Source organism: Parasteatoda tepidariorum, chromosome 10, assembly GCF_043381705.1.
Source record: "Parasteatoda tepidariorum isolate YZ-2023 chromosome 10, CAS_Ptep_4.0, whole genome shotgun sequence".
In the NCBI taxonomy this organism is placed as follows: domain Eukaryota; kingdom Metazoa; phylum Arthropoda; class Arachnida; order Araneae; family Theridiidae; genus Parasteatoda; species Parasteatoda tepidariorum.
This window is the reverse complement of record NC_092213.1, coordinates 5164627-5184616: the sequence shown is the minus strand read 5'-3', so window position 1 is coordinate 5184616 and position 19990 is coordinate 5164627. Positions and strand designations below refer to the sequence as shown.

Sequence of the window (19990 nt, the reverse complement as noted above, 5' to 3'; positions counted from 1 at the left end):
CCTGAGAAACTATAAAATTAATTTATTAAGGCAGTACGATGACAACCTCTACTGGTATATTTTTTGACCCATTACTGCAGTGTTTCCCAAACTTATGACTCTTGTGAACCCTTTCCAAATTTTTCGTAACGCTGTGTACCACTAATAAAAAAATGAATACTATAAAAAAATTGCACAAAAGTCAAAAATCGCAACTGGCTGTTGGCCCCACTAATTATTAACTGTTAACTCAGCAAAAAATAGCCAATGGAAAAATACGTAATAGTTAATTTTCATGGCTAGCTTTGTTTTTAAATAAAATTTTTTGAAATTTTCGTTTGTTGCAAGATATTTCGCATAAGAACGCGTACCCCCGCTAAACTGTTCCCGTACCCCTGGGGGTACGCGTACCACACTTTGGGAAACACTGCATTACTGATATACATAATTGCATTCATAGGAAGGGGGGAGGGGACATTTGGTGAAAGAAAACCCCAATACTTGTCTTTACTGTTGAATGACTCTTATATGTTACATTAACAGACAATGGGTCTAAAAACAGAGATAGAAATTAAGAAAAGTTAATAATTGACCCAAGGGATCATCAAATATATAAAATGTTACTGGTTTGGTGGAACTAAAAAAAAATTGAACTTAATTTTACTAACACAGTTTAGCATTGTTGAACAGAATTTTCAAAGCTCAATAACTGCAAAAAGTATCTTACCATGAGAATGGCCCACATATTATATCAATGGCTTTTTAATTTTTTTTAATTATGCGGCAAACAAAATAAAGCTACCTGTTATCTTTTTTCACACAATTTGCTGAAAAATAAATTAAATTTTTTTTCTTGGAGCCATTCATATCTCTACATATTTTTCACTTCATCATCAATTTTTAGCCATAGCTCTATAAATTCTACTTTTTAAAAAATAATCTCAATTTGAGCATTTTATTTTGATTCTCTCAACATTTCTAAAAACTGAGGGGAAAAAACTAACTCAAGCAGACTCAACACTGAAGACGTCAGAAGTTTTTATATTCCAATTCTTTCATTGTGGTGTCACATTGTTATTTGATTATCATACAATAATTATGAAAAATAATGTTCTCATTAAAAAGTAATATTTTTAAAGCTATTTTTAAACCAAAATTTTTTTGGTCAATTTTTTAAGGAAAAAACATTTTTTTGTAAATTCAAAAAACAAATTGGATTGTTGTTCATTTACGTCGCACTAGAGCTGCACAATGGGCTATTGGCGACGATCTGGGAAACATCCCTGAGGATGATCCGAAGACATGACATCACAATTTCGATCCTCTGCAGAGGGGATGGCACCCCCACTTCGGCAGCCCGACGACATGCACGCTAAGTCGAGCAATTTACGCTAGAACCGTTTAACAAGAACCAATACCGCACACATCCTCGGTCCCTACGAAGACTGATCTAAGTGGTCACCCACCGCACACTAACCGCAGCCAGTGATGCTTGACTTCGGCGATCTGCTGGAAACCGCGTCTTAAGGATCAGTCCACTGCGGGACCAACAAATTGGGAAGATATTAATTGTACTATAGAATTCAGCTCATTGGCATTTTCTCAAGATGACTGATTTCAGTCCCCGGGACTGAAGAGTGGCACTCATCTTACATGTCTCTGTCAAATGTCTTATTAAAAAAAAAAAAAAAAAAGTGAATTTAAATAAAAATTACTAAGCAAAGAATTTGCAATATTAACATTTACGATATAATATGCTTTTTTAAAAGACAAAAATACTAACCATATACCACCCCTTTCTATTGATTTCTGGTCTGAGGGGAGCCAGTGATAATTCTTATTTATGGTGGTCCAAGCCAAATTATAGTGGGCCCGTATCTATGGACTATTTTTAGTTTTGAGTCCTTCGAACATAAACAAATGAAATAATGTATGATAAACTAAAATTACTAAAAAATATATATATACCTCCAAACATCAGCCGCTTTGGAAAATGTGGACGATTTAATTACTTCAGGTGCCATCCATGCATAAGTTCCTGCTGCAGACATTCTGGTTGTTTTGTAGACCTCCCTCGCAAGACCAAAATCTGTGATTTTCAAAGTCTTGTTTTCTAGATCATTGGGGCCGACCGGTTCGCTCAGTAATACTAGAATAAAAATTAACAAAGCATAAGAACAATATCAACAAAGAACAATGCAAGTAGATGAAATCTCACAGCTCTGCCTAGATACAATATTGCGTCAAATACACCAAAAATTGTGGATGGGACATGCAAAAAAGCCACGGGGACTAGGAGAAATTTTAAAATATAGTGCATTAGCAGATATATATTGGCAAAACTAATTTCAAAAGAAAAAAATTATTCTAATTAAATTTTAAAAGTAAACATTCCTTATAAACCCACATATTAATATAATTAATTCTATTCATACTATTTCATCTTGGAAATTAACTTTATCTTTCTTTTCTCTCAGTTTTTTTCCCCTTTTAAACATCTGAATAATTTGAAGTGTAAATTTATGTTATTTTACATAAATTTTTTTAAATGGTATAAGTGATTTAAAATGGTATAAGTGAATAGTATGAATGGTATATTTTTGAAAATTTTAAAATGGTTTAAGTTATTTACATAATGGATCTACCTTAAGTAAAAATAAAATAAATAAATAAAAAGAGACCCAAAAATATTTATGTCATTGCTCATAAGAATGCTTAGTTTCCAAAGTCTAAGGTATAGTAGGTTTGGTATTTCATTTTAGCTATAGTTTGATTTAGAAAATCAAAATATTAATCTAGTAAAGGAAAATTGAATATATAAATAAATACTTTTTTCTTAAATACAGTAGGGAACCGATTATCCCGAACGATCGGGACCATCGCTATTCCGGATAACTGACTTTTCCGGTTTTCTGAATCGCTACAAAAAGCCGTTTTTTCTTATTGTTAAACCCAACTAAAAAAAAAAAATTTTTTTTTTTGTAGAAATAATCTTAAAAAGAAGAAAAAACGATGGAGTTATTAACTAATGATTATTTCCAAAATGATGGTAAGGTAAACATCTTTTAAAAAAGAAAGAAAAATCCCAAAATCTTATGAGGAAAAATTTTTTTTTATTTTTTAAATGGCGGGAAAATTTATGGAATTTTGTTCCGGTTTTTTGGTTTTCCGATTTCCGGATAACGGGTTCTGTACTGTATTTAACTGTATTTTTATTCATTTATTTTCAAAATTTTAAAATGGAATTTTAATTGGCATTTTTGTTTTTCTTTCTTACTCTTATTGAGAATTGAATAATTAAGAATTATTAATCGAATAACTAAGAACTGTGCAAAATTAACAGTGCAGAATTAAATCTGCACAATTGCTTCAAGCTGTAATTTTAACATTAATATCCGAATTTTGAAATTTTCCTTTTTTGTCATCATCTATTTAAAAAATTTTTGTGTATTAATATAAATTTGTTTATTCGTTTAAAAAAAGAAAAACCTTTTTCAATCATCACAGCAATTTACAATTTCAGTTTTAATTTCTCATTTTTTAATTTTAAACAAATAGTATAAACATAAGCGATAAAAAGAGGAAAAATAAAATTTCAACCCGAGTAAAAAGTTATCTGAAATTTCAATACACTATTTAGATTAAAAGTCTTATTGAACGCAGGAACAAGAAATACAAAAATTAAATCATTAGTTATTTAAAAAATGTCACCAAAGCAACTTTTTAAAACAAAAACATTTTGGATGAAACATACAAATTATATTTTAAAACGTAAAAATAGAAATATCTATTATGTTTTTAAATTACTATAGACCAAATGATACAGTTAAGATTTTAAATTAAATTATTATGTGCCAGCTTAAAAAATTGAATTTTTTTAAGGGTAATATAAAAATATAAATGATAAAGATATTTTTGCAATGAAAAAATAAAACTTTTTAATGTTTCTTCAAAATCCTAGCTACACTATTTTATTAAAAGATATAATTTGTCAACTAAATATTTAAAAGGCTTTCCCATATTTACTTATTAATTCTTAATTCACAGAACAAAATTAAATATTTTAGTTATGTGCTTAAAGCAGTGAAGGGACAGCAATTACATGTTTCCATGTAATAATTTAAAACTGTCACTAAATTTTTATTTTTTAAGTTTTTCATTGCCTGTCATTGATATGTATACTTAAAACAGTGTTTTCACTATATAGAGAGAATCTCGCTTATTTTTTTCTTTTCTCGCATTAAAAAATTATTACCGCGAGAAATTCGCTCATTCTATAAGCCAATTTCAAAATTCGCGAATTTCTCGCATTTTGGAAAAAGTTTCGAATTACGCCATTTAGAATAAAATCCGTTTCACTTTTCTTCCTGGATCTTTCATTATTTTCAACATCTGCCCCATTATCTAGCTTCCCTATTTACCAGTATTGTTCAGAACCTTTAAGAACAACAGAACACCATCTCTCTGAACCACGGAACCTCTTTCAGAATGCATTTCTCTGCAACCACGTGTTTACCGTACGTAAGGTTTCTTCATGCAAGACGTTCAAATTTTTTGCGCATTAATGTAAGATGAACAAATACCTTGTAAAGGCAATACCTTCTACTCCGAAATGGCCAAATGAAAATGAAACAAATGTGGGTAGAAACGATCAAAACGAAACAAATACGCATTTGAGCAACCTAATGAGAATAGCTGATGAAAAAGTAGATGTAGAACATTTTCCATATGATGTGCCGCAAAAATATTCAATGCTTTAAAAATTAGAAGGTTTTAAAAATGTTTTTTTTCCAAGTTTCTTGGTGTGTGTGTGTTTTTTTTTTTTTTTTTTTAAATTTTTAGAAATCTTACTTAACTTTTTGAAATCTCACCCTGTTTTTGAGGAAGAGTGGGAAATTCTTACCCATTTTTTTTTCTGCGATGAAAACACTGCTTAAAAGCATGATCTTAATGTAAAAATTATCAACATTAATTATGAGATGAATTTTTCATAATTGCCTGAGTCAAAATTTAACTTTTTGAGAAAACCACCTTTAGATAATATATATTCAATGTCCAAGACTCAATTTTCCATTTCCAATAAAAACTGTAGCATATATTTGTATGAATTAATTTAATTTCTGGTCATTATATGAGCATGTACACCGTGACATTTATTTGTTCAGGAATAAAGTGTCCTCCATGCAAGGGCGCCAGCAGAATAATATAGAAGGGGGTGAAATGCCCTAGCAAACTAGCCCCTCCCCCCAAAAAAATTTAAAATATTACATTTTGTTTTGTTATTACATATACTTTAATCTGTTAATTTTTTCAAGACACATTTCTTCATTGTTACCAAGATATTTAAAAAAAAGTAAGAATTTCTTGTACTTGTAAATTTTGCCACGAGAAACTGTATTGATGGCACTGGCATAGCTACTGACTTTAAAACACAAATAACTACAAGCAGTAGCTTCGTATACTAACGTGTTTGTGCAGGCTTAACATTGGTATTTATTGTGTTGATGAAGTTTTTCAGTCGTGAGAAGTCAGTTTGTGCTATACACCTTTGTTAAACTAAATAACTAATAGAAAATATATTATTTATATTTTATTAAATGAAATTTAAAAATATAACTTAGATATCTGCCCAGTTCGTGCATGCTCAGTGTGCATAAGAAAAGAATCAAAGACGACTCAGAATTCATTGAAAAAGTTATAAACAGATTTGGACAGCAAACAACACTATTGCAATTCTTGTTTGATTAAACAATTTTTTAATTGTTATGTGTCAATAATTACTTAATTATTTGTTTTTGAACAAAAAAATTTTTAATAAATTTTTTTTTAACAAAATTGTTTTTCTGTATCTCTTTAATTGTTATAAAAAAAAAGAAAGAAAGACAGGGGGGTGCTGCAAGTGCACCCTCTTGCACCCCGTGCCCTTGCATCCACGGTTAATCAACTTATGATAACCTTGCTTTCTATTTAATTTCTTAAAATAATCAAAGTAAATAATGCCTCTCTGTTACTTTATATTATAAAATTGTTGATAGTATGCTGATTGGAATCTCGATCTATTTTGCAATTTCTTTTTTCAAACCTGTACCAAAATCATGGAAATTCGATAAAAATTCTATACTAAACATAGTCAATTTTCCAATCTGAATCATTTTGAACAAATCACAATGTCTCTCCCATGTGTTATACTAGATAACTTGAATGGGAGACACACAGCACATACATTCACCTGTTCTTTCTTTCTCACAATTCTACAGATAAGGAATTCTTCAAAACCACACAAGATGAATTCCTATAGCAACCATTCAATCAATCAAAGCACCTTATTCATACTCATTATTCTCTTGTCAACCACACCCCCTCAAGAAAATAAAATGTAATAAGTAAAATGGGTGGCCACTGCACCTGACTGGGCATAGATAAGGAAACAATAAACAAGAATCTTAAACTCCACCAAAAGAAATTTGGTTTTCATAGTGTCCATTACATACCTTTATCTTTATAAGTTTAGGCAAGATGTTCACTGCATATTTTTTAATAACATCTCCTTCTCTCTTTCTATATCCAAACATACATATTAATATAAATTTGGAAAGAGTTTAAGAAATTAGAAAATGTAACAATAAAATGAATTTAATTGTTATTCTTTTATAATTTTTCTGTTTTTTTTTTTTGTAATCTTACTTAATAATCATTATAAATAATTTAATTTCACTTTTTTATTTCCTGTGTTTCTTTTATTATGGGCTTTATGTACTTGTCACATATGAGCGGTTGATAATTAAAAAAAATAATAATAAAATAATTCTTTAATTTTTTTTTTTATTCTTAATGATTTGTTATTTATATTTATGTAGATTGGAAATTTTCTTTTATTGTACTTGCAGTGTTTGTTCGAAGCGTTTTGAGAAGGGCAACCCAGCTTCCCCGCCTTTTGATCCTCTTTTTTTTTAAAAAAAGCAACCACCCCTTAAACACACTGCCTTGTCATTCATTTATATTCCATAAAAAATCAATTCATTGTTTAAATAATAATTACACACTGGTAAAATTATCTGTGTTTATAGGTTTAATTCTGATTACTATTAGGGATATTTATTTTGATAGTATTCTCAACTGGTTAAATTCTTAAAAGTTTCTCTTTTTTTGGAGGAAGGGGGAGAGGAGTATATCTATGAATTTTTTAAGTAATTTTAAATACTAAAATTATTTTTTTAACTAAACACTTTTTTTCTTTAAAAAAAAAAATCACTTTTAAACAATGTTCATTCTAGACCTCAAAAAGAGCATGGTATCAATCTTCACAAATATTTACATATTGACACCCAGAATATATAAATTTATATTCTTATAATTAAAAAAATATTTTTTTTCCAGATAACTGGCTTAAATTAAAAACAATTCCTCAGTTAATTCTCACTCTATAAAGCAGCTTTAAAATGAGTTATTCTTGAATATTGATGTTGCATGTGTAATAAAAACTTATATCGGGATATGAAAAATGATGACTAAATAAATGGAAAAAGATAAGCAATTGTAATAACTGCAGTTAAAAGCGATCGAAAATTAATGTGGACTTCCATAAAGGACGAGAATTTATGATAAAATCCATCTAAATTGAGCACGTCAAAAAGTGACTTCTTAAATTAAATAAACTTGCTTGCCGCAATGACACTGTATAAAAATTATCAGAATAAGAAATTGAATATTGTATAAAAATATTCAGAATAAGAAAAAACATGTGTGAAAGGCTGGAAGTAACGTATATCTATGACGGATTTGTGGCAAATCTATAAAACACCTTAAAAAGAGATAGCTCTAATTTGAAATTCACATGCCATAATAACATATCAAATATATCAGAGTTTGAAAAAAAAAAAAAAAGAAAAAAAGATCACAAATGTCAATCATGACGCAATTTTTGGCAAATTAAAAGCCTTAAGAAGCAATAACTAAAATTGCAAATTCAAAATTATAACATCATACATAATCTTACAAAAATATTGAAAATAAAAAAAACCAAGTGCAAAAAATCAAAAAATTATAAATAACCGCAGAAAGAACTATTAGGTTGTCTGCAAAGTTTGTGCTGATACATTATCCAATATCATAGGATCGGGAATAACTTTCTGAACGGCTTATCATCCGACGACAGGAAATTACAAAGGAGTCAAACAACGTAATAACACTGTATTAAAAATATTGGATTTTGAAAGTGGGTGAAAAAATCATAAATAAATGCTAAAAAAGTCATAACCAAACACCATGAAATTGTGATAGAATACTCACGATTCGAACACTTAAAGAAGTAATAACACAAATTTGAAATTCGCACATTGCATTAAAAAGTACAGCAGAGCGCCGATTATCCGAACGTCCAATTATCAAAACTATGTCCAAATCCGTTTTATTTCTACAATTGGGGGATGGGTTGGTTGTCACTTATGGTTAATGATTAGAGATTACAGTGCTTGGAATCTTAAATCTTGGAATAAAATTCTTAACAGAAAAACAAAAGAAAATGAAGTTTCTGAACCAGTAGATCTTTCGGATGAAAAGATGCCAGATTATAAAGCAGAAGAAATAGAAGACTTTTGTCGAGACACTGAAAACGACCCAGGAGTTCAAATTTTCAATGATGGTGAAATTGTTGCTGAAATTTTAAATGAAAATCGGAACTCCTAAGACGAAGAGGTAGAAGTAGGAGATCAAGTTCAAGATATTGGACCTTCTCATATAGAAGCATGCAATTCAATAGATATTGCAATGAATTGGTTAGAACTTCAAAATGATTTTGATCCAGTTCAGTTGATTTATTTAAAAAGACTAAGGGCTATGGCTGCTCAAAAAAGAGCATCTTCTTTGAAACAAAAGTCTCTGCTGTATTTCTTTTCAAATGGAAAATAAAGAAAAATTTAGTAAAGTCAGTAATTGGCAAAAAAATTATAAAAAGCTGAAACATGATAAAAATAATTTAAAAAAAAAAATAAAAAAAACAACTTTTAAACACGCCAGAGCTTAGATAGTAACTGCCAGTCCTAAGCCTAGAAAAAGTGTGAAGGGAAGTTAGGTCATATATAATAATCATTTAAACAAACAACTTTCCAATTATCCGAATCACGTTCGATCCCGAGTAGTTCCGATAATCGGCGCTAAAACTATATGAAATAGCTTTAAAAAAAATTATTACCCAAACAACCTAAATTTACGAAGGAATCGCGTCGAATTAAACACATTAAATATGGATAACTCAAATTCGAATTTGAAACGTGACAATATCACTGTATTGAAAATACTGAATTTGAAGAAGAAAAAAACATGTGAAAAGGGCCGATAAGATGATAAATAACTTCTGAAAAATTATCATCAATAGACATTAAGTTAGGATGGAATAGACACAAATTGAACATTTCAAAGAAGTGACAGCTCAAGTGCAAAATGCGCAGGTCGTAATAATGTATTTAAGATATCGGATAAACAGAAAAACAATTATTCACAAGTTAAACACTATTTATTATGTACTCTGGTTCACAGGGCATGTGGGGTGGTATTTTTTAGCCAAAAGGTAAATGAATTTACCGCCTAAAAGGAACCCTGGTATATCGACACAAAATTTTTTCTAAAAGTAAAGTAAAACAAAATTGATATAGTAAAAGGAATAATTCCGAAAACTTTCTTTTGGGACCACCTGACATATTAATGCAAAATGGAAACAATGAAGAGAAATAAAGGTACATACCTTTTAATTTTGTATAAATTAACACATATCTATTAGTAATTACAGAAACTATATACACAATTAAGATTTTGAGGCAGTTATAAATGAGATGAAAAATATTTATGCACCAGTATCAACTATTTTTGCCAAGGTAACAAAAGATTTCTAACTTACATTTAAGGAAAAAAACAACATATCTAATGGTCTTCCTATGGGTGGCTACGAGTTATATTCTTAGACTTGGCTCACTTATGTGATTTTATGTTATAGCCTGTTTCTAGGTTAAATTCTTGATATTTTTCGAGCAGAAACTAATAAGGAAATCTTTGGAAAAAAAAGAACATACATTTTTAATACTTGAATTATTAGAGTATATTTATTATATACAAACTGTCAAAAACAACTACAATTCCAAAGGCACTAACGGAGAACTAAAGCTAAAGGAAAGGCCTTGGACTAAGCAAAAATTAAATATATCACAGATTCGCTGAGGAGAGACAATACTCTCTAATCTGGTCCCCTTTTGCACTGTGTTAACAGCCTTTCACTTGACAGGAAGTAGCCAAACATTGGGAATTATTTTAGTGCAAGACAGATAACTGGGATATTTCTGTATTGTGACCTATTGCGCCAACTAGAGACGCCAAGGTGCAAAAAAGATTTTAAACTTGCAATTTTGTTTTAAAAAAATATGTAGATGTTTGCTCGTGGGTGGCAACAAATCATGCCTTTCAAGTTAGTCCTTTTCTGTGATGTTTTTCTTTAGCTTCTCGCAGGCCGCTGCCAGGAAATTGCCAAGTTGTTACGATTCATCATCATATCTGGCTAGACAGCCCAGTGTGGGCCAGTGCCTTCCTTTGAATTCGAATCCACTTCTCTCTACTTTTGACACTTGTTCGCCAGTTTTTCTCCTTTAGAGTAAGGAAATCAGTCTCAACTAAATCCAGCCATCTCAGCCTGGGTCTACCTCTTTTCCTGTTCGTTAGGGGTTTATGTAATAGGATTTTCTTAAAATTTGAGTCATCATTCCTTCTGAAAAGGTGAGCTGCCCAGCTCATTCGATTTATTTTTATGAATTTCACAATACCTGGCTCTCTGCAGATTTTATACAGTTCAGTATTATATCGTCTTCTATAGGAATTATTTATTTTTATCCCACCAAGGATGGCCCTCAAATCTTTTCTCTCAAAAATGGCAATTTTCTTTTCATCAGCTTGAGTTAGGATCCAGGTCTCAGAGCCATAGGTAAGTATTGGCCTAAATAATGTTTTATAGAGTAAAAGTTTTGTATTTTTTGATAAAAGAGAGGATTTGAAAAAACGTTTTAAACCATAAAAAGCTTTATTTGAGCAAATTAGACGACTCCGAATCTCATTGTCTATGTTATTGTCGGCAGTAACTATTGAAGCAAGGTAAGTAAAATTCTGAACAGTCTGAAACCTGTGGGAACCAATCTCCGATTATTCTGCCACAAATCACCTTACGGAATTCTCCTCCAAAATTTTTTTCTCGTATTTAGACTATGGTATACAGATTTTCTCCTACATTATGAAGTTATGATGCAGCAGGCATAGTTCATTATTAATTTTAAAGTCAAAATTTAATAATTGATTCTATGAATAATATAAAAAAGATTGAATACAATAACAAGTTATAAAACTTACCATTACTGGACTTTAGATCACGGTGAATAAGTGATATGCGTGCTTCAGAATGTAGATAATGCATCCCTCTAGCAATTTGAATAGCCCAACTGACTAAAACATTAGGAGGAATTTTTCTGCCACTCAATACCCTATTAAGTGAACCTCCTTTAGCATATTCCATCACAAGGCACAAGTTCGGTTCATCTAAACACACACCTTTGAGCGTCACAATGTTCGGATGGTTCAATAACCAAAATAATTTAGCTTCTTGCCTCACATTTTCAATTGTTACACTGATATCTTCATCAGGGTCTTGGCGTGCGGCTTTCACTGCTACTTCTTGCCGACGCCAATATCCCCTGTAGACTTTACCAAATCCTCCAACACCAATAACTTCTTCCAGTTCAAGCTCTGAAAACTTGATAGTAAAAGGTCTCTCACGTTCAATGGGTTTGACATTATTAACATTGAGCAAAGTGACAAAATTGCTAGGAAATATTCCAACTTTGTCACATATTTTTCCAGTCCACCATCCTTCGTCTCCGGATATTTTGGAATCTTTCGACAACACCTCCACTTGCTCACCGCGGTGAAGTGACAATTCGTCTTCACCTGATGCTTCGTAGTCGTAAATGGCTGTCCACAGTCGAGTTTTGTCGGTGATTCCATAATTTTCGGTGATATTAGAATGCAGAGATTCCATAGAAACCCGATAACAGTCTGGCATCCGAAGACAAGTTAAGGAAATCGAGAAATTAACCTAAGTCATCATGTGTTATGAATCTTTAGGCCTAAAAATCGCATTTATTTCGATGAATATCGTATCGATTATTTTCGAGTTTTCTCGCATTCCATGTGAATATTATAAATCTATTGCTGAAAAGAGCATTTGGAAAACTAAAATAAATGATCTAACCTTAACCATTTCAACAACAAGATAGAACCCTGACACCTCTTTGATCTCCTCCATATAAACTAGCAGGAGCAAGTTTACAAATTTCTAAAGTTTACAGTTGCCAGTTTCTATCTAAAAATACTTACAAAACAAACAAATAAAAACATAACTTGCAAAAAATCAATTATTAAATATTTAAATGTGCTGATATTTGTATGAAATGTTAAAATCTAACATAAATATTTTGATAGTCGTTTAAGATAAGCACGAAGGTCATTAATCTTCATTATTTAGAAATAGCTTTAGTTGCTTTCAAATGGCAACAAAGGCATTTCTGAAACTGAAAAAGGTTTATTTAACATCTAACATGGCAGTGCATAATTCCTTAGTTCAATGTTTATCAATTATGTACAGATTGCTAGCTGCTATATTTATATTTTTCACAAATTTCTTAACTTAACAATCGAATGCCGTTGTTGAAATGAAATATGGGATACCAAACTTTAGAAATACTTCGGCAGGGTGTTTGGGCATCTTTTACTGGTGGTTGGTTTTACGATCCGAGACAGGACCACTTTATAAATATAGTTCACCTATATATATGGTTAATTCTGTTATGCCTTCCTTTTGGATTGTATATGGTAAGATGTATTCCATATTTAAATTATGCATCCTAATTTGTAACAAAAATATGCTATCTAAATATTGTATTTATCTCCTGTATCATGACGGCTGAGTTACAAAGTAAACAAATGTGTAAACATTGATCAGCTGAAAGTTTTTATCTTTCCTGACTAAGAACTAAACAAAGAACGTTTTTTTAAAAACTATTTTGATTGTGAATAATATTAAAGATTTTATTTCAATTTCATAAGGAGGTCATAATTTTAGTTATTAGGTATCCTCATACTTGTTTTTTTTTTCTTCCGTGTATACTTATTATCTTACAAAGTGGTATTATTTATTGTATCGAAATAACCACTAATATATTTAATCACGTTTCAAAGCAGTTTATAGAATTATAAATATTAGCTTTACATTTTATTAAGTTTTTAAAATATGAATTTCAATAAAAACTGGATTGATTAAAGACAAGATTATTTTTTACTATTAATCACCAAAAACGTGAGAAAGTTCTACTCTTAACTAATAATTTGGCATTTCAACTTTCAGTCATTGTTGTTTAGTTTAGATAATTGTTGTTAAAGAGATATAAATGTACTGTTCAAACTATTATTCTTATTAGAATACATTAGACATTAATTGTAGAGTATTAATAGTTACTAACACACGAATCAGGAAGTTATTAAAACAGCTTTGAATATTTTCATTCATCCAGCATAATATTTTATTTTTTTTATCGCCTGGAAAATCTTATTTCTGTGGAAAATTTTTCAAAAATAAAAGAAACTAGCCTATCTTATCTAAACTAACATGCTGAAATATTGAAACTTTCAGATTGACTTATATTTTTTACAACCTTAAAAATCATGTTCTATTGTTTATCTTTAATTAATAATTATGATATATAAACTTGGCCAGATAAAATTGTTAAAATAGGGTGACCTAGGGTAATTCCTGATCAAAAAACGCAAACACCTATTTTGTGAAAAAACTATTCAAAATAGAATTTTAATATTTACTGAAAGTTTGAGGCTATATGAGATGAGTCCAATGCCTCCTTCTATTGTTTGAAAATCTAATTAGAATTTAAAAGATTTTTAATTTTTAGTGATCAGGAATTACCCCCGGTCTTGATATTTCTGGGGTAATTCCTGATCACTTCTGGGGTAATTACTGATCACCAGTTTTTATTGTAAAGGGGCTGTTTAAATATAATTATATAATGGTAATTAACAATTAAGACATCAAGATCAAACAAATAAACCAAAAAGATATGTTTAGGTAAGCAGCTAATAAAGCAATTTATTTAAAAGCAAGAAGAACGATTAACACTTTAAATTTTCAAAAATCTTTGCATCATGCCATACATTTTAGGCAATCAGCCAACTCATTCTCATGTTATTCTGAAATATAAGAGAGTTCTCACATGAGTTACTTTTGCTGGATTTTTTAACTTCATTAAGGGAGAGTGTAAAGTTAAGTAAGGTATGTCAACAGCTCTGCAAGGAGCTCTCACACTGAAATTTTCATTTTCAATCATTAAAAGAAATTCACTAATTTTGTTTTCTAAAAGCTTAGTATCTTTTTAGGCTTAAAATTTCCCACCATATTTATACTAGGCTAATTTATAAACTTAAAAATTATTCTAATGATGTACACACATAAAATTAAGATAGATGCAAAGGTAAGACAAACCAGAAATGGTGCAAATCAGAATACAGTCTTGTATACAGTTAAAAACAAATTTTGTGATGACAGTTATAATATATTTTATAGTTGTTCCACTTAATAAATATGAACTGTTATTTAGGAAAAGACAATTAGCTATTTATAAGCTATTTTATGTACTATTTATAAGAAGAAATGACAATGATCAGGAATTACCCCAGTGATCAATAATTACTCCATCTGTAGGGGGCAACATTTGATATAGTTTCCTATAATCAATTATAATGTAACAATTAAACAAAAGCTTACACTACTTTTACTCAAAGAAAAAGAAAGTGACTCATAATATTTATTATTAAGAAAAAAATCTTTCCAGAAATGTGCACATTTGAAACCCATCTTTGAAATGGAAAATACAGAAAGCAGTTTAAAAGATACTTATTTTGTTAGATTAAACAAAAAATTATTATTAAGTAAATGTAGTTATACTTTAGTAAAGTGTACAAGCATTCTTGTCCATGTCTTAAATTTTAAAAAAAATAATTTTTTTAAAATAAAACTTAGGTGATCATTATTTACCCCAGAAACAGAGTGATCGTGAATTACCCCGGGTCACCCTACTGACCATAATTTTGAAATGCAACATTACATTAGAACTAAATATGTATCGGATCTGAGAAATATTTATATTAAGGAAAATAATAATTTTCATTTGATAAACTTTTTGAAATAAATATTTTTTACTTGGTATAGTTATAATAACCCTTGTCATTCTGGCAGAAATGAACATTCTGTTATGTGTGGTCATAGCATGAGGGTGCAAAATAACCACAAATATTAACTCATAGCTAGATAAGTTTTTACAAAGGAAAGCTTTATTTTAATAAAAATTATGTCACTAACACAAAAATTGGTAAAAACACTACTTTTTTTAAACATTAATATACAACATAAAAGTACCTTTTAAAATAATACTTTGTTATTAAAAAATCCATTAAAGATAATATGCTAATTCAGGAATGTCATTTTAAAATAAACATAGGTCTTCAAGACAACTGTAAAGACTACACTATGTTTTAACGTTAACATAAACCACATAAAGGGACTGACATTTCACAAAAACAGTGAATGCAGTTTTCAAACAGGAAAATTATTGATAAATTTATTGTATCCTTTGAAAAGAAAGTTACAAAAAATTATGAATGACCATAAATTACCGTAATAAGAATTTAGAAGATCATTTCATTTTGCTTTCATTCAAAAGGGTTTCAAGGTGTTTCACATTTATTGTGTGGCAATATCAAAAGAAATTATGTTTTAAATAATTTTTTTCAAACTTTTTCTATAACGAATGACTAGATTTAAGTTGTTGTTGGAATGAATGGTTCAGTGTGGATTTTCTAATGTATGTTAAAATAATAATGCATCTATGGAATATCTAACAAAACTTTATGCATTAGTTGTTATAATATACCTGATTGTTTGAAGGAGGTGCCGGGGGGAAATTCCGATTGCAATGGAGAAACTTTTGGTCAAACTTTAGAAAAAAAGTCATAAGCCTCAAAATTTTTATTATAAAAAAAATGTCTGTTGCAAAATTTCCCCCCATAAAATATATTTACCTGGTGATTTTGTACCTGGTAAATGCTGGTTATACACTAGGGATGCAGTGTTTTCATCATAGAAAAAAAATGGGTAAGAATTTCTCACCCTTTCTCAAAAAAAGGGTGAGATTTCAAAAAGTTAAGTGAGATTTCAAAAAACTAAAAAAACACAAAAACTCGTGATAAAAAATCATTTCTTTAATTATAATACATTTTTAACGTCTTCTATTTTTTAAAGCATTGAATATTTTTGGTGCATCATCATAGAAGATTTTGCCTTTACAAGGTATTTGTCCATCTTACAGAGCACATAAAAAATTTGAACGTCTTACATGAAGAAACCTTACCTATGGTAAACACGTGGTTGAAGAGAAATTGTTCTGAAAGGGGTTCCTTGGTTGTGTTCTGTTGTTCGAAAAGGTTCTGAACAATACTGGTAAATAGGGAAGCTAGATAACAAGACAGATGTTGAAAATAATGAAAGATCCAGGAAGAAAAGTGAAACGGATTTTATTCTAAATGGCGTAATTCGAAGCTTTTTCCAAAATGCGATAAATTCGCGAATTTTGAAATTTATTTATAGAATGCGCAAATTTCTCTCGGTAATAATTTTTTAATGCTGGGGTAACACTGGGATGTAAAGAAAAGTGATTTGACCGAATAAGGAATATTCAGCCAAAAAAAGCAAAGGAATGGCTACATTTTATTAAGAACAGAAATCATTAATAAATACTATTTTTTTTTATAGAAATGAGTTTCATCATTATTGAAAAATGATCAATACTTAGTTGTATCATTGGTACATGGTAAAGGGGAAAAAAACGTAATATAAATTGATTTAGCAATTAGCGGGAAAAAGAATGTTTCATAAATTTTTACCTGACTCGGTTGTTGTATGGACTTGGAACTATAAAATTGAAGGTGGAACGTTTAGATATCTCACAATTCAGTTAGAATTTGCCACAATTTACTGGAATTGGAGATGAACTTAGAATATTGAATTATACATCGAAAACATTGAAACACTCCACACACAGGAATCGAAACACATACACTATTTATTTTCTCAAGCTCAATGAATAATTAATTAGGATGCGCAAAGCGCCATCTGTGGACTGTAGTATTAAACATAAATATTTAAGATAATTAGATATTAAGTTATATTGGAAATACTTAAGATAATTAGATATTAAGTTAATTGGAAATATTTAAGATAAAAAAAACTTTAGTTTTAAAGTTGAAAAAAACAAGACATAGAAAAAAAGTATCCTTTTAATTCTTAAAACAAAACTCTAACGCTAAAAACAATATTATCCGGAGAAAAAAAAATATCCATAAAACATTATAGGAGATAATGTCTATCAGAAACACTTTTAAAAATGCAGAGCTATCATAAAAATGTCTATTAAGAAAAAACTAATTTTCTATGCAAAAGCATAACAGAAAAAAATAAAAATTTGTAATTTTTTATCTTAATTTTTGGAAGAAATTTTGAAAGATAAACAGTTTAGTTTTCCTATTACTATTGGGTGTACAAATTAATTCAGTCGGTATTTTTGTGGTCAAAAATGCATTTATTTCAGAACAAAATGAATGAACAGATTAATGAAAGTATTGTCCATTGCTGGCTACTACTTTTCCCCACCTCTCAGGCAATTTTCGAATCCCGTCTCGAAAAAATGTTTCGTCTTTTGAGGCGATCCAAGTTAGGAGCCAATTTTCGATTTCTGCTAAAGAAGTGAAACCGGTGACCTGCCAAATCATGCTGCATCCGTCGGAACAACCAGTAATCAGAAAGAGCAATGTCTGGCAAATACATGGTGCAGTAAAATATCCCACTTGAGCGTTTCCAAATAATTTTTTGCGACATGAGGCCGACCATTATCATGGAGAAGAATAACTTTGTCATGTCTTTACTCATATTCTGGCCTTTTTGTGAAACCAAAGAAGTGAAACCGGTGACCTGCCAAATCATGCTGCATCCGTCGGAACAACCAGTAATCAGAAAGAGCAATGTCTGGCAAATACATGGTGCAATAAAATATCCCACTTGAGCGTTTCCAAATAATTTTTTGCGACGTGAGGCCGACCATTATCATGGAGAAGAATAACTTTGTCATGTCTTTGCTCGTATTCTGGCCTTTTTGTGAAACCAAAGAAGTGAAACCGGTGACCTGCCAAATCATGCTGCATCCGTCGGAAGAACCAGTAATCAGAAAGAGCGATGTCTGGCAAATACATGGTGCAGTAAAATATCCCACTTGAGCGTTTCCAAATAATTTTTGGCGACGTGAGGCCGACCATTATCATGGAGAAGAATAACTTTGTCATGTCTTTACTCATATTCTGGCCCTTTTGTGAAACCAACGTTAGAAGTGAAACCGGTGACCTGCCAAATCATGCTGCATCCGTCGGAACAACCAGTAATCAGAAAGAGCAATGTCTGGCGAATACATGGTGCGGTAAAATATCCCACTTGAGCGTTTCCAAATAATGTTTGCGTCGTGAGGCTGATCGTTATCATGGAGAAGAATAACTTTGTCATGTCTTTGCTCATATTGTGGCCTTTTTTCTCATAATGCACGTCTCAAACGAATCAATTGTAGCCTATATCGATCGCCCGTAATGGAATCGTCAGGTTGTAGCAGCTCATAGTATACAACACCATTCTTCATTCACCATTCTTGAAATGTCGAAACCATTCCCTACATCAGGGGTCGGCAACCTGTTTGTCCTTAAGGGCGCAATACTAAATTTGAAAATCACCGAGGGCGCATATTTTGCAGATAATCATGCACAATCCTAAACTCAGCTGACTACTTGCTGTATATCGCCGTTTGACAAGAGTTAAGTAAATCGCTCTGGCTATTAAACATTTACATTAGTCCAGCGAGGGCGGATTAAAAATCGATCGAGGGCGCCCGCGGGCGCCGCGTTGCCTACCCCTGCCCTACATGATTTATCAGTTGGAGCATTGTCACCATAAACTTCTACAAGCATTCGATGCTCTTCAGCTGCACTTTGCTTTCAATTAAAGCAGAAACATATAACCTCTCGCAAATGTTGCTTAGTTACAACAAAATTTGACATATTCGACAAAGTAAGAAACAGGGTTTTTGTATGAAACTCAAAGCGGTATAAACTGAATATTGTTGTCTAACCTCTCTGAAACCACCGAAACCAGCTGTCACTATGAAACATTCATAACAGCCAGAGCCACCTTTTGAAAACAGACCAAACTAATTTGTGCTCCCAATATATTTTCAAGGAGAAAGTGCAAGACTAACTAAAGTCTGATAGAAACCTTCTTAATTGCTACGTCTTTAAAAATATTTTTTGAAAAGTTTTTTGTAAAAGAAAAGGCTAGATTGAAACAAAAACCGTTCTTAATTTTTAAACTGAAGATTTAACGATAAAATCTCAATTTAAATTTTTTATGTTGCCAAATTCTTAGAAAAAAGAATAATGTTTATTATACAATCTTTAAAAAATACTGTCATAATGAAAATGCTGTTAAAAAGAAAAGTTCATAAAAAAATCCAAAAAGAAACAGAAAAGGAAAAAAAAATTCTTAGTTCTAAAATATAACTTTAATGTTAATTATCTCAGTTTTCTATGTTACTAGTTATTTGTATTACAGTTACAAGAAAAAAGAGACAATAAAAGAGTTAAGTCTATCAGAAATACTTCGTTAATATGTTTCACTTTAGTTAAAACAGAAAAGCAAGCAAAAATGAAACAAAAAAAGTTCTTGAAGCAAAATTCAAAAAACAAGCAAAAATGAAATAAAAAAGCTCTAAATTTTTTAAACATAAAGTGTTTAAAAAAACGAGGAAATTGACTTTCCTGAATATAA

At 30.5% G+C, this 19990-nt stretch overlaps 2 protein-coding genes across 2 annotated transcripts in view; one reads left to right on the top strand and one right to left on the bottom strand.

The window, feature by feature from the left end:
* The window catches only part of LOC107454269 (mitogen-activated protein kinase kinase kinase 11), a 34310-nt gene extending 21938 nt beyond the window's left edge, over positions 1 to 12372 (bottom strand). Inside the window, exons 1-2 of the mRNA XM_016071394.4 lie at positions 11362 to 12372; positions 1948 to 2128 (exon numbers count right to left, since the gene is read on the bottom strand). Of these exons, the coding sequence (XP_015926880.1) occupies positions 1948 to 2128; positions 11362 to 12070 (890 nt within the window). The 5' untranslated portion in view covers positions 12071 to 12372. The remainder of the gene's footprint in view (positions 1 to 1947; positions 2129 to 11361) is intronic.
* A 187-nt stretch (positions 12373 to 12559) lies between these two features.
* The window catches only part of LOC107454264 (pecanex), a 68297-nt gene continuing 60866 nt past the window's right edge, over positions 12560 to 19990 (top strand). The window contains exon 1 of the mRNA XM_043046806.2: positions 12560 to 12879. Within this exon, the coding sequence (XP_042902740.1) occupies positions 12727 to 12879 (153 nt within the window). The 5' untranslated portion in view covers positions 12560 to 12726. The remainder of the gene's footprint in view (positions 12880 to 19990) is intronic.